The sequence below is a fragment of the Scylla paramamosain genome, chromosome 27 (assembly GCF_035594125.1).
Source record: "Scylla paramamosain isolate STU-SP2022 chromosome 27, ASM3559412v1, whole genome shotgun sequence".
Lineage (NCBI taxonomy): Eukaryota > Metazoa > Arthropoda > Malacostraca > Decapoda > Portunidae > Scylla > Scylla paramamosain.
This window is the reverse complement of record NC_087177.1, coordinates 7463496-7480000: the sequence shown is the minus strand read 5'-3', so window position 1 is coordinate 7480000 and position 16505 is coordinate 7463496. Positions and strand designations below refer to the sequence as shown.

At 41.2% G+C, this 16505-nt stretch overlaps 1 protein-coding gene across 3 annotated transcripts in view; it reads left to right on the top strand.

The window, feature by feature from the left end:
• LOC135114118 (serine/threonine-protein phosphatase 6 regulatory ankyrin repeat subunit C-like) overlaps positions 1–16505 on the top strand; it is a 92414-nt gene that overhangs the window by 34766 nt on the left and 41143 nt on the right. For all 3 annotated transcript variants that reach the window (XM_064029829.1, XM_064029828.1, XM_064029827.1), the window contains exon 2: positions 8259–8360. In XM_064029829.1, the coding sequence (XP_063885899.1) occupies positions 8259–8360 (102 nt within the window). The remainder of the gene's footprint in view (positions 1–8258; positions 8361–16505) is intronic.

Genomic DNA, 16505 nt, shown 5'->3' with positions numbered 1-16505 from the left:
GCTCGACTAGCAGCCTTTGCGGATCACAGGGCTGCTTGAGTGAGGAGGGAGGGAAGGGCAGCGCTGCAGTAATCAAGTCCACTCGGCAGCAAAAGTAAAAAAGACACTGGAGGGCAAAGGAGTTATTGTGGACCTGCAGCGCTATGGGAATACTGCGCCAGAATTGCTAATCGCAGGCGAAGGAAATGTTCTTTTGGGAATCAATCATGTTCTCATAAACTCATTTCCTCTCTCAGTATACGAGTAGTTGTACCCTGTTACTCATTGCTTACTCATGCCTCTATGAATTCCACCTTATTAGTCTCTCTCTCTCTCTCTCTCTCTCTCTCTCTCTCTCTCTCTCTCTCTCTCTCTCTCTCTCTCTCTCTCTCTCTCTCTCTCTCTCTCTCTCTCTCTCTCTCTCTCTCTCTCTCTCTCTCTCATCAGGCCTCTAATCAAGGTAAACACACCCTCTCTGTTGTGGTGGTCACTTTCATGACGTCATCCATGTAGCTTAGGAAGATAAGAACTTTAGGTTACCCTCTTGTTTGCTCCAATCCTCTTTGTGTATCATGCCGGGGCGGAGATGAACGCACGTGTGTTGCCAGAAAGTAATACGGAACAGGATCTGCTGCATGGGTAAAGCTTTTTCTTCCTGTTACCTGAGGTGAGGGTAATGAGAGGCACAGATTTAATGTTCATTTCGTCGCATTTCAAGTAATGGAGTGACAGTTATAGTTTTCATTATCGTACTCGTCTTTCGATAAGTGTACTGCGTCAGAAGAGTAAGTAATATAATGGTACAGGACAGATATACCTGGAAAAGGCTCATTAAAAACAGTGACCACTTCCAATAACTTAATACCTCCATTTCTGTGACATGTTGAGAATTAATAGAACCTGAGTAGTGCCTGATAACGCTTCTCTGTTGACTGTATAGTGAAACACCTTGAGAGCAGCGTGACGTGATGCGACTGGCGTGATTCTACCTCCCTCCTTTTTTTTTTTTTTTTTACGGTAATGTAAGTGTAATACGCCATGTCAATATGTAGGAACTAATAATTAGAGTACATATAGCGCAGCACGCCTTCATAATGGGGACGTGCTGCCATTTCAATAAGAGGTGCATAATAGAGAGCAGCGCTGGCCTTTCACTCAAGGGGTGATAGTGATGTTTAATGCAACACTTTTGTGAGTAATAGTAATAAGCAGACGAATAATTATAAGGGTTCTGGCGACAGTAGTGCTCCCTATAAAGCTACAACAAAATTACGTCATGTGAACATCTGTTGCAGTCAACAATTCCTAGATGTGGAAGTAAGACCTTTGGAAAAACAATACCATATAACAAACATTGAGAAATATACATTATTAGAACTACTCCCTACTTTGACTCTACCCTCCTTGCATGTGTGTGTGTTTGTGTGCGTGTGTGTGTGTGTGAGTGTGGGTGTGTGTGTGTGTGTGTGTGTGTGTGTGTGTGTGTGTGTGTGTGTGTGTGTGTGTGTGTGTGTTACATGAAAGCATTGCAACACTTCCACTTTGCTTTGTGTTGAGGACCGAGCTTATGATTGTCATTTGATGAGTGACGCGAGGAACCTTCCCACTTAAGGCCATGTAATGTTCAATACGTCACAATTCCAAGGCATAATTGATGCCGTCACTGCAGTGCATTGCGGTGTATGGAGAACATTAACTTATAAATGGTTGTAGCCTCAAATCTGATATATAATAATTACTGAAGTGCCCTCCACTTACACTACGTCGCTGCACAATACATGACACACACACACACACACACACACACACACACACACACACACACACACACGTGATGGAAGCCAGCTCCAAGGGAACACTTCTTAGGTTTAGCTGAGTGGGCAGTTGATCTTTGAATTCTTCGGAGGGATTCATCAGCATTTTGCTTTTGTTTATCAATCATTGTAACATTTTTTTTTTCTTTAAAAGTAAAAATATTCACGTCATCCACTCCCTCTGTCAGAGAGAACTGCGCTGACCGTTGCCAATGGAAGCCTTGAGGCGCCCAACGGGCTACAGTGGGATTTGATTCAACGGTTATTTCATGAACAAACTTTGCATAAATCTAAAATGAAGTCGTGACCACTGGTATGTCACTGTGTGGCTGTTGTCACTGAGTGTCGCTTTATCAATACCTCAGCAAAGGAATCTCTAGCGAGGGTTTTACAATGTTTGACTAGTTTCAGTGAATACCAGCTGATGTCCTTAATGGAAAAACTACAACAAATCCTGCTCACGTCACAATAAGGTTGTGTCAGTGTGATTCTGATATTGTTAAGCTGTGTAATGTATCCATGGATTCCACGTTTTGTTTGTACTATTTTGTAAACAAGTGCTTCATAATTACTTTTCACATCAAAGTGGCTTCAAACAAAATGATGCACCGTTCAACACCTTTAGTGTTTATTGCTTTTGTCACACTTTATGGTAAACTTTCACACGTGTGTGTGTGTAATAGTGGCAGGCTGTATTTTTCCCGCTGTGAAGTGAGTGACGTTCGTCATTCCACGCGTGCATATCGTCACTAATGAATGCAGCTGTTAATGGCTGGCTGCCCCTCCACGAGAGGCTCTGTTAAAACTATAAAGCAAATTTTGGCATGTATAGCGAGAATTGTGTATTCACATGTCAGTCTCTTCCTATTTAGTAAAAAAGAAAAAAAAGATAAAGAAAACAACGGAACAGCTGTGTCGGTGTCGCTGGACAGAGTTGTTGCTTTCCACATGTGTCGACAACTGACATGCTGCGCTCAGCTAATTCAGAGGAACTTGCAAAAGTATGCTTCATTTCAGTATTTCTTACTTGCAATGTAACATGTTCACATCATTATTTTTATTTTTATTTTTTATACATTATTTATTTATTTATTTATTTATTTTACAGTTTACTTTTAAATTATTTCAGAGACCTTACAATGAAAAGAATAATCAGAAGAACTGTAATGAAGACTTCAAGTAGAAAGGGATTTAGTGTAGAAATAAACGTTATGTTTGCATTAGGGGGCGGTGTGCTGTCCTGACTGAGGGCCGCGGAGGAGGATGGGCGTGGCGCGGTAGGGGTCGAGTGACATGCGGTGAGCGAGCCTGACACTTAATACTGTAGGAGTCTAAGGGACCACACTGGCAAGACTCACCACACAGCGCCATGCCTCGCCGGGACATGTTCTCAAGCTGCATTTTATAGAAGTAGATTAAGTACAGTATACACATTATTTACTCAATTCTGTCGCATATACAGCTGCCAAAAAAAGTAATGTCATATTCTACTAAATGTTTCAGACACAAAAGTAAAGCACTTCAGCAGCCACATATTAATTTCTGTACGATTTTTAGACACGAAATTCACTGGACTCTGTGACTTCACTACTTTGCTGCAACCACTTATAATGAACCGTAATATGCCATGCACTCCATTTTTACTCATATATTCACTATACATTCATTACTCCTTACACAAAACGCCCCGTGCATCCACATCCTAAAATTCCATCCTTGCTTCAAACCAGCGTGAATTTTTTGCTCACCCGAACCTTGTAGACATTTGAAAGGAGAAAAGAAGTTCGGAAAAGCGGTGAATCTTCGGCGCCTCAAGGACAGGTGTGGCGGTGGCGTGTCATGAGGAGGCAGGTGACATGCAGGGGCAGGGTGGCCAGGTGGGGCGGGAGATTACTAGCGAGGAGAGGAAAGAAGAGAAGGAGGACGGAGTGAAGGGCAAGTGAAAGAAGTAGGGCAGGAAGCAGGATGAGCTGGAGGAGGAGGGAAAAAAAACATACACGTTATTGATCAAGATAAGATGGGAATGCAGCTTGGATTGGGGTTAGAGAGGAAATATGCGTGCGAGGGAGATAAAGGGATGAGGGGAAAAGCAGATTAATCGTTAGGAGCTTTAGCTGAAAAAAAAAGGATAGATTAAAACTGTAAAAAGAAAAAAGGTTACAGATTTGTGAAATAATATGTTACTGTAATAGAAAATGAGATGTGGAGAGAGAGAGAGAGAGAGAGAGAGAGAGAGAGAGAGAGAGAGAGAGAGAGAGAGAGAGAGAGAGAGAGAGAGAGAGATGAAAAACACGAAAGTGGGAAGGCGGGAAGAGAATGAGTCATGATATCAATTATAACTCTGCCGGACTCGACCCTTCTACATTAGCTCGCCTCCAGCGCCTCTCTCTGACGTCAGGATGGGAACCGACAGGCTCTCTTAGTGCATAGTGAGTGGTAAATGGTCTGTCTTCATCACCCCTAAAGACCGCCCATTACGTCACGCGGTCTTAGGTCAGGCCCCATCCATCTCAGGGTTCCAGCAAGGGTCCTGTGAAGGGTGCCAGGATGCCCTCCCTCCTCCCCTCTGGTCAATAAAGGAAGGGCCGTGACAGCAAGGGGAGAAAGTGTGTGTGTGTGTGTGTGTGTGTGTGTGTGTGTGTGTGTGTGAGCTTGTTTTAGCTATTCACGACATGCTTCGTAGATCTTTTAAACGTCTCTAAAAGGACAAAAGACCTGGTCATACAAAGCAAAACTTACGCGTAAAGTATGGAAATAAAACTTTAAAGATAAAGCAATCTTCAGCTTTCGCCCTGCAGAAAAGAAACAGATAAGAGGGAAAAGTAGAGAACTGAGTCAGATGTGAATCACGTCAGGAAGCGAGCGTGATTCACGTGTATACTTCATACGCTAAGTGAGGGAAACATTGCCCCGCTGAAGTCACGTTACTCATAGCCCCGTCCATTCATCATTTTGACCGAATATGGAAGAGGGATTAAGAAAACTACGTGATATCCTGGCCAGTGAAACAGTCACGCATTCTCATCTAGTTGTTAATGATCCATTGAAGGACAAACCTCATAGCAATGGCACTATTTGTGAGACATAAGAAAGTTACAACCCTTTTCTACTTTACTGTTGCGAGAGCGGCTGTCAAGGGAGGTTTTCCTACATTGCTGTGTCCTTGGCCAGCTTTTTTTTCGCATGTAAAACTATCAATGATTTTTTTTTTTCTTTTTTTTTTGTCTGTGACGTTTCTATTTCTGTTTATTTAGACGTTTTACATATATTTTGTTGCAAATCGCGGAATTATTCTAATTAACCTTAAGTAAAAGTAATAACCTTAATTACTCGGCGTTGATTGGTGGACGACGTGAGCTAATTGGTCGATAAAGCACACAGTTAGTGATTAATGAAGCGTGCGTACATGTGGGGGAGGCAGGGCGTGCTCACACCGGCCTAGCGTATAGGAGTGCTGGTCGGGTTAACGAACACCATCCCCCACACAGAACACAATGCCGCTATTATGCCTCCTTTGTAGCATTATGAAATAGCTTTGATGCAACAGCTAATGCACTACCCTAGTTCCTGCATATCTCTATAGGTGACTTTTTCCTTTCACACTCAGTAGTAACAATGTATTTTTGTATTGTGATCTTTCACTATTCTACGCCTGACAGTCATGATTACGTCCAGAGCCTCACAGAACACAAAGTCAATACAGGAACTTTGGAAGTCATGAATTACTGCTGGTGTTACGTCATAATGTTTATAACCTGGAGGTGTTTTAATGTTTCTGACCTTCATTAGGACTAGAGAGGATTAGTAAGGCTTTCGTAAAAGTCTCTTTAATTGATAGTGCAGAATCCTTATTGAATATCGCTAAAATCATGAGAACATCCTTGAAAATTCCCGTTATTTCCAGTAAAATCATCTAAAAATAGTCGAGCATGTTTGATAATACTGTCCCTGTTCTGGTGCTTTGATATCTGCTTAGCTCATGACGTTACACTTGTAGGAATTTATGAGACTACCAGCTCCTTTCGTGCCTTGTGTGTTCCTGGAGACTTGCATGTTGTAACATTACTGGGGATCAAACGTAGAAGAATTCAGAGGTCACATTCCCAAACGTTTTGGCTCTTCCTGTCTCTGTCTTTTCATAGTTCACTTAAAAAAAAAAAAAAATGAAGACACTTGAAAACACACTTTTTCGATTGATATCTTCTTTTTATATCAATATTCTTCTCCTAATTTTCATGATTTAATCATCTGTAACCTTAGATGAAAAATTTCTATCCCAATTTTTTTTTTTTTTCAGCTCCGGACCTGTATTAAAAAAAATAACAAATTTCAATTAAAAAAATTTATCTTATAATTTGGATATGTTCTTTACTTAAAAAAAAAGCACGTTATACATAGGTTAAAATTTAACCTATGTATAACGTGCTTTTGAGTTCGTAAGAACTCAAAAGACTATTTAATAGTCTTTTGAGTTCTTACGAGAGTGCTTCAGATCATAATCATATTTAACTTTTTTTTTTTTAAGAAATGAAGACAAAAAAAAAAAAAATTAAGGTGCTCTATAAAAAGTCACTGGAGGATGTTGCTATGATTCTAGTGATAGTTTAACAAGGGCTCTACTTTACTGATGAGAATAAACATAAGAATCAGAATATTTATCGTGGCTTTTGAAAATAATCACAATGAATGAGAGAACAAAGCGTTTCAAAACACAGGCCCGCATTCCAGTACAAAACCATTACTATTATTGCCAAACATGAGGGAAATCTTACTTTATGCAGGTGTAAAATTAATTAACGAGGCTGCTGATTCACGCGTTATACTGACACAGAACAATAGCCAACATTTCTGCAGGAAAAAAAAAAAAGTAAGCATCAAAATTTGTGCAGTACACGTGACATTGTACCATTGAATTTTGTGATTAGAATAATTGTATATATAATGATATGATGGAGTGCCACTGCTACTGACACATCACATCAAGATAATCACTGCAGCGCGTCACAGTCAGTTATGAGCTAAAGGTTTGCCGTATTAATTTTCCCGATTTGCATGTGTTTATACAATTCCCATATTACATCGGTCACAACTTGTGCTGTGTATAGGGTTGGTATATAAAGTGTGTATTGCATTGTTTTGCCGCCAAGTAATTTTGTTTTATTTATTATACGGATATGTTCCACAAGCAATATTCTGCCACAGGTTCTGAAATGACACAGATAACATGTGGGATTGCTCGTGCTCCTGTCCATCAGAAACTTTTTGCTGCAACTGACTGTTTGTTTTTGCCCTTTTTTTTTATTTACATTTATTTATCCATTTTTACATTTGTGTTTCTATGTGCGAGTGATGCATGGGAAGAGTCTGGATTTCTGGTCGTAGAAGGTTATAAAAGGAAACTATTGAAGAGTAGATGATAAAAAAAGGCAAGACAAAGCAAGACATGCTCACATCTTCTTTAACACACACACGGTTTATCATTTGCGAAAATGTTAAGTGTTAAACATTTTAAGGTGAGGCTTAAACCGGTGTGAGAGAGAGAGAGAAAGAGAGAGAGAGAGAGAGAGAGAGAGAGAGAGAGAGAGAGAGAGAGAGAGAGAGAGAGAGAGAGAGAGAAAGGGTGGGGGGATTAGGAATAGCAGGATGGTGATCAAGTTGAGCAGTGATTCTCAAACTTCCTTACATAACGCTTGCTTTTTGCCTCTGACAGACCTAACCCTCCTCCCATTCGACCCACAGATCTTTTGTGTCGGTAAGTAGGCCGTTGTGACGAGCCACTCAGCAGTGTCAGTGTGGTTGGTATCGATAACGTGTAGGACCCGCTTAAGCAGAGTAGAATTGATAGAAAACGGCGGATTGGGATGACTAATACTTTCTTTGGATGAACATTGTTACATACTTATTATCTCAGAACACATGGAAAGAGAAGCTGCAAGAAGCCATCAGGCCTACACGCCACATTCCAAGTATTAAACCTACCTATCACTCTCTACCTATCATCTTCAACCCTTCTTAAAATAATTTGATTTTACACTTTTTAAATAATACTTTTTTGGACGGATGGCATCACTCCCCTCCTATATTCTCCCTACGCCCCTGCACCGTAGGGAAGCGCACCCACATTTTGGAAGCCACAGGACGAAAGGCTGAGGTGGAATCACAACTGTCTCGCTCCCGCTTTGGATATTGCTTTGTCATTGGGATCAAAAGTTTAATAACGAGCTGTATCAAATATCATCTATCATAGCTTTGTAGCGATACGGCCAATGAAATGGAAGTATTTGAATGATGTATTATATGCCTTGAAGTTTAATTAAGGGAGAGAGAGGGAGGAGGTTGTGTGTGTGTGTGTGTGTGTGTGTTTAGTGGAGGAAGAGTGAACTGTATGCCGGGCTGTTTGTTAGGTCCTCCATTCCCTACACTAAAACTTAATAAAGTATAACTGTGTGCCTTTCTTCTTTGCAGACCACGGGTTACACTCCGCTTATGTACGCCGCCAGGGAAAACAAGCCAGTATTTATCGACCGGCTGTCTGAACTCGGCTGCAATCCCAATGACAAAAACAAGGTAAGTTGAAATGTTGTGTGCTAAGGACAGGACAACCAGAAGTATGCATGTAAGCATCACTCTTGGGAGCGTTATTGATTGTATTAGGCGCTTAGTTGAGGTGGGAAAATGAAAGCTACTCTCTTGACAACTTTTGACACGCCCTTTTGGAAGTTGTGGTTTTCAAGGGTGTTTTTCATGATTTTAATGATAGTTCATCAAGCCTTCTGCATCATTAATGAGAGAAAACACAGATAAGAACCCGACTGATTATCTCCATAGACTTTGAAAATAGTCTTCACGAGAGAACAGTGTTAAGGAATATGGTCCGATGTAATTTCTGAATATATATCGAAGCCTCACGAGGCATAATCTTAGTCAGTTGTCCAGAAACACAAAACACTCACTTCCACTGTGCTTAGTGTTTCCCTCATTCTTGAATTCTCTGAAAAAAAAAAAAAAACTTGCAATCTACTCAGATTTTGTAATGTGATTGTCAGTCAGCAGATTAGAGAACTCGGGTTTGAGGAAAACGCAAAGCAAAGTGGTTTTAAGTACAGAAGATTACCACGACTGTACAATGGACAAAACTATTTTGTTTAATCTGCGATTTTTTAAACAATGTGAGGAAAAGATGCAAAGATCGCTAAGTGACTAATATGCAAAATGCTTGGTATACAAATTTTTTTAAAGTTCTAGCGTGCTTCTTGGTATATCTGTATTATTGGTGTTAGTATTACTTGTATTGTTACATTAGTATTGATATAATCATTCATGAATATATTACGTATAAGTTAATTCTTCCAAGGAATTGCATTAAACTTTAGTTCAACTTTGTGAAAATAAATTTCATTCAACATCTCATGCTCACTCAGAATACATGCAATTTATTTATGTACATAGACGTCTTTTTTCGACTATCTCCCTGTAAAGGAGATGTCAGTCTAGTACACAGATATCCATAAATATATTTATAAACACCCAAGAAAAGAGTGGAGGATATAACTAGACTGTATGCATTCCAGAAACTAGCAGAGAAAATTGATCTCCTCTCATCCTCATTCTTCTTTTCGGAGAATTGCTCTCACACTTTAGACTAAGATTCTTAGAACCACGAGATCTGCTCAGCTTCCTTGGTGATGACGCCACGCATTCCTCGTTATCAGAATTGGTAAATATTTTGACTCGTTAACACCACAGAGCAGAGGCAACTTGCCTCATCAGGAAGAGATATCTTCATAGAACACACCCGCACTCACACACACACACACACACACACACACACACACACACACACACACACACACACACACACACACACACACACACACACACACACACACACACACACACACACACACACACACACACACACACATACACACACACACACTTTTAAATGCAATATCCACAAAATATACGTAACTGTATCATGTCAAGGAATCTATACTTTTAGAGTAGATTTTACTTCATCCTGCCATTAATATCTGTGGTACTTCAGACTAATTCCGAAGCAATATTTTTTTTTACAGAGATAAAAAAAAATGCTATCCAACATTCTTTAGCATACTCTGCTTGCAGAATTAATTAAATTCATCATTTGGAACATTTTCTTTACCCAAACACAGTCATTCATCCAAGTTTGTGCCTCAGACGTTGTATCTGTCTTGGAACATAATGGACATTTTTCTGTTCTTTTAATGCAGTCATCCTCGTCATACCTTATCATTCACGATTTTTGGTGGAATAATATGCATTTCCAAACAGTTTAGTAATTAACTTGAGTGTTGCACGTCAGCGAAAAAAATATGCACTGAAACTATTCATTTAATTAAGGATCAAAAGGTCAGCCTCAGGACGCAGAAGAGCCACGATCCTGTGCTGCAAGTCAGTACTGCTGCCTGCGTGGTGAACCTTCACTCAGATGACGCAGCTCATGCCTGTTGTGGTTTGGGATAACAAATTAGAAATTTTACTCCTAGTACTTTGTAGAACAATTTCCTGAAAAATAAAAGAAAAAAATGAATTTTTGGAATTATTTTTGTGACCATGGCTGGCCTCCTACACACAAAAAAAAATAAAATAAAAAATAAAAATAAAAAAAAGAAATAAAAATTTAATGAAGGTGTTAACACCATTCGTCACGGGTACCAAAGCAACATAAGATTATCTTCACTTAAAAGTGAGTGCAATTGAATTCATGATTTATTGGAGCAGCTTTGCACGTGAACACTGCACTGCCAACAGACAGTGGAGCTACCAAGGGATGCACACACTGACGGGACTCAGCCCGGTAAGGCCACGCGGTGCTGTCTGACCCCTGGCATTAAAAAACGATCAGGCGGAAGACTATCGCTATAATTACATGCCGTGTCATTCGACGGACGACGAATAAAATATACAAAGCAGTTTTTTTTTTTTTTTTTTTCTTGATCCGTAAAAAGTTTCCCTAAATCCGACTTGCCTGACCGAACCGGGAGGGCACCTCGCTTATCCGTAGTGGAGGCACCGAGACGTATCCGCCTTGTCTTGCGTGCTGGTCGGACGTTCCCGCTAATTGACTTTGAATATAAAAATAGAAAATTGTAAGGAAAACGTGTATTCGTTCATCCGTAAATTCATGCTGAGGGGAGGAAAGTCACGTTCATCACTGCCTCAAGGAGCAGCATCACGTGAGCCAGGTGGTGCTGTCTCAAAGCCTCCAGTGACCCTTTGAAGAATCTCTTAAATCTGAACTTCAAAACCTCTGCATTCCTTGCCCCCCAATAAATCATATGCCTTGTCTCAGAGCTTCCAATAAACCTTTGAAAAGTCTCTTATGTCTTAACTTCAAAACTCTGCAGTGCTTGCCCTCCAGAGAAAAAATAAAATAATAAAATAAAATAAGATACTAGTAAGACGCCGAAAAATCCACAAGAATCTCACGAACATGGCCATAAAGGAAACCTGCATATATTTTGGGCTTTGAATGAATTACTCTACCTGTTTCTGAAATATGTTTATAGATGAAGGACATGTTTCAATACCTGGATATTTATTAGCGAGGACTTGTATATAGCCACGGTCAGTTTGATATGATGATATGGATTGATAGTTCACATTTTAAAGTAATTTTCTATGCCATATATTGAAATGAATTGGCGATCTCATTTTATTTTTCAGCTAATTGATATTATTACGAGATAGTGTTACCACCACCACCACCGCCATCACCACCACCACCGTCACCACCCTCACTATCATCACCATTACTACCACCATTACCACCAACACCTACTTCACCAATCATCACTGCTCACCAAAGCCACAAGTTTCACCACCATCACCACCACTACCATCCCGACATTCCCATTAACACCGACACAACCGTCACTACCACCACCACCACTACCACTCATCACCATTCAACCCCCCCTTTCTACTTTCCCTAATTCACCATCACACCAATACCGTTTCGTCCATGGTGTTACGACCGTCATCACCATCACTATAGTCCTGTGGAGCATCACCCTTAGCATCACCACCACTTCCATCGTCATTACCTCAACACCGTCATCATCATCGTCACCGTTACCACCATCACCACCACTAGTACCACCACTGTTATCATTATCGTCACCATTACTTTCATAGCTATCACAACCTGCATTAAATACGTTCTGTCATTACCTTTATCATTGTCAACATTGCTACGTTCACTGCTGCTACCACCACCATTCCTAACTACCACCACTAACAACAACAACAATATCAACAACACCAGCACCACAGTCATCGCCACCACCACCACCATGACCACCACCACCACCACCACGGAGTAATTTCCCTCGCCTTAACTCTCGGTAATCAAAGATGAGCATGATTAACGACACCACCGTTCGCTCGTTTGAAGATTAAGCGTGTAATTTTGCTAAACGGTCAGCCGCTCGGGAGGCAGTGCACGAGAGGCTGGATTTGGGCGGGGGAGGGGAGGGCGAGGGAGGATGGAAGAGGCAGGGGAAGAAGGAGAGGAGGGAAGCAGAGGCAAGCAGCGGGGAGGGGGTTTGCGGGGAATGGGGGGAGTCTTTGCGTAGTCTTAATCTTCATCGACTTGTAACTTTGGCGTAGTTTTATCAAATTCATCGACTATCTCACCTGAACCTTTGTTTTTGTGTTTCTACTCGGTACTTTACGACCTTCAGTTTTGCCGCGTGGCTTTGTTCATCCCCGCTGTGTTGGGGGAACGATTATTATGGCCAGCCTCGCGTTGCTCTGCCCCGCCTGCGTTTGCTGCGTGTGTGTGTGTGTGTGTGTGTGTGTGTGTGTGCCGTCTCATGTAGAAGCAGTAGCGACGCACAGGAGTCTTGGGTCGCACTGGTGGAGATGTTCTGATGATGATGAGAGTTGGACACTTCTGCAGTTACATCCACAAACTCCATTCCACAACTGAGGAAGTGTGCTTTTCTCTGCAAATTTGTGTGGACGAAGATTTTTATGCAAACTTGCTGTTTTACGTCCGCGGAAGTATGTATATGTGATTGTAAGAGAATTGCCAGTCTTCCGGTATTGTTTTTGTTGCCTTGAGCGGCAGAAAAGGATGCATTACTGCCAAAAAAAAAAATTATGATCTATCAGAAAGAACTAGTGACTCACGACTTTATGTAATACAGCTACCTTATCACATACTTAGGGCAGATAAACTACAGTCGTCATGGCTCCAAGTAAAGGCTGGGTAATGCCTCAACATGATACGGGCTCAACCAACACTGCCTCACTGCTTATTATTACCTGTCTCTGGCAATAACATCGTTGATAAGGTGGCGAGTCTGGGCACCACGGGGGGATGATAATTGTTTCCAAGCATGACTCAGTCCTTCGTGGTTGTTGGGAGTACGTTAGACCAGTTGATAACGAGCTTTATAAATATACGATCAGCACTGCACTATTTTAGGTTTAGGAAGGAAATTTAGGTTTAGGAAGAAAATTTAGGTTTAGGAAGGAGAAATTTAGGTTTAGGAAGGAAATAGGAAAAAATTGGTTCTCAAATAGAGTGGTAGATGAGTGGAACGGATTCAGTAATCATGTTGTTAGTGCTAGGACACTAGAGAGCTTTAAGAGAAGATTAGACAAGTTTATGGATGGGGATAATAGATGGAAATACGTAGATATATTTCATACAGGGACTGCCACGTGTAAGCCTGGTCGCTTCTTGTAGCTTCCCTTATTTCTTATGTTCTTATGTTCTTATGTACTAGAACTATATAAAGCTGAATCAGGAAAACAATAAAATGTATTAAAGACTTTTAACGCAGAATTCGGGGAAAAAGGACTGAGGAGGCAGAGTAATAGTAAAAAAGAAACAGTGCAAGACACAGCACACGCAAGGAATAGACGGCCTAAGAAGCGTTACAAAGCGAAACAGGTCACAAAAATAAGGCGGCGGCTGAGAGCATACATAACCTGGCGTCTGTTGTTTTTTTTTTTCACATCCGTCATTTAAAACGAAGCCTAATCTTACAGCATCCACTCACCAGAGACCACCTATGCTTAAGAATAGGGTTATAGATGAAGTCTTGCTGATAATAGATTTAATTAAGGCGTTGCGGTACCTTGCGTCCTTCGAATCAAATGTGTAAGATTGTGTCTGTCAGTCTACTTCGAGGGTGCTGGGTAATCTCTATCCGGGAGGGTGTCATGAAGCTGTAATCTCAGAAGTGGGGGCAAGATTTGAGCTGTCACGAAGACTTCAGCGGTACTTGACATGTTCCACTCAGCTGAATGTTTATGGTATATGCTGAAATAAACACTCATCACAAAAGAATATGAAACACACACACACACACACACACACACACACACACACACACACACACACACACACACACACACACACACACACACACACACACACACACACATACACACACACACACACACACACACACACACACACACACACATTTTAGCGTGCTAAGCGATGATAGTTTAGCCCTGCATGTAATCCAATCGTAATAACTCGGAACAGTTTAGAGCGCAGCAAGCACGTAAATGAAAGCGACAATTGTACCTGGAATAACAAAGTCCCCCAAGAGGAACTAGAACTTAAACACATGCATGAAATTCTTAGACTTTTTGATGAAAGAAAACTCGATATTCACTTAAGCCAATCCGCGAAGGTTAAAATCAACACGAGCGGAACAAAATAACTTAAGAATTATTTATCTAAGATGTCATCTTAGACAAACCAACACCCTGGGAAACAAACATCGTCCACCACCACCACCACCACCACCACCACCTCCACCATCACCACCACCTTGCTTCCCATATTCAGAAACGCTTCGTTCTTTCTGCCGGACTATATTCAAAGATTACAAAAATAATCAGTTAGGTTTTTAAGGCTTTATTTTCCTATTGATGATGCTGAATACCTGTTGAACTGTTAGTGGAAAAATGAAAACACTTTAAAACCTTAACAATCCCCACCGTAACTCGTTAAATGTAGTCATGATAAGACGCCGAAATGTTTGAGAATACTGATCTATAACTGTATCATGCCATGGTTTGGAAACAACACGCCTCGCATTCATATCCCGCCCTGGTTTATCGTTCCGGCCCAAAAGAAATTAACAGTTTACACCTGGCGGTCGAACCCTCCCAACGGCGCCGCACACCTCACGCCCCTCCCATTGATCCTGTTAGCATGACTCCCTCCCACCAGAGTGACGAGACAGCCAGCGAGCAGCACGTTTCCCTCACAGCAGCTGCAAGGTGAATGGGGCAATTATACTCCAGTTATACTCTTTACGTCCCTGTCATTCTTGGGTGATGAAGTTTTAGGGTGTCCCAGAATGAACGTTGTAGTGAGAGGGGGAAGGCGGGAGCGAGGGAGCGGCGGCGTGGCGTGCGCTAAGTGTGACGTACCGTGTGTCTTAGCCTGAGCGATTGTACACATATGAAAGTGTGCCAGGTGGAAGGATAGAACACATTAAGAGGTACAAAAACACTGAAGGTCAAGAGTTGGGATTGATTAGTTTCCGTAGGAGGTGGAAGAGGATATAACTACACGTACACCTAACCTGACCTAAGGGGCAAAAAATATTATTAGTTTATGTAAAGGGGAGGTGGAAGGTATAACGTACATACACAGAGACAGAACACAATCCAACCATTGTGCACTTTTTTTCTTTTTTTTTTTGACACCAACTGAGTAAGGCTTCCGTATTCTTAAACGTTTTGTTTTCTATTGGGAACTATTTTCAAAAGCCACAGAGATGATGAATTTTCATAGCTGGTATTTTTTTTTTATTACTGATGGTACAAAATCCTTCATAAACTTTCACATGAGTCATATAAACAATCATGAAAACCTCAATAACATACGAAATACAACAACAAAAGTAGTCTAGATAATAAAACACCAGAACGTCGAAAAATACATAAGAAAGAACCACAGACAGACATATCAAGGATGAGTAAAGCCCACACAACAACAGGTGACATACCCATAACATGATTGACGGTAGAGAGACACGGAACAGGAGGACAGCACGGGACACAACATGACAAGAATTCTACGTAACGACGCATGGTATTCAGGAAGGAATGTCATTACAGGAAATTATCAAATGACAAAGGTATCGATAACAGGTGAAATATGACGACACAACAGGCAGTAGATATGACAAAGGACCTACCTACTTAGATACGTACAGGTAAACTAGGACAGGTAACCAACACCAATTATCACTCAGGCATATGATAAGAGAGAGAGAGAGAGAGAGAGAGAGAGAGAGAGAGAGAGAGAGAGAGAGAGAGAGAGAGAGAGAGAGAGAGAGAGAACAATTTTCATCCAGGTAAGGGGGCCAGGTGTGAGGGTGGCAGGTGAGAAAGTCAGGAAAAGTGTCAGGGTCACTAAGGTGTCTCGGGAACGGGAGAGGGGAGGGAGGCACAGGTGAGGGTCAGGGCTGGTGCTTGTTGCGTGTTGCGGCCGCTAAGACCTTGCTGCTGGGTGTCATAATTTGCGAGGGTGCTTGTAGAAAGGAAAGGAAAAGGAGAAGGTGGTAAAGTAGGAAAAGGAAGAACAAGAAGAACAAGAAATGGACTGGGATCAAGTAGGACAAGGAAGAGAGAAATGGTAGTTGTAATGATAGTGGTAGTAATGGTGATGGTAGTAGTAGTAGAAGT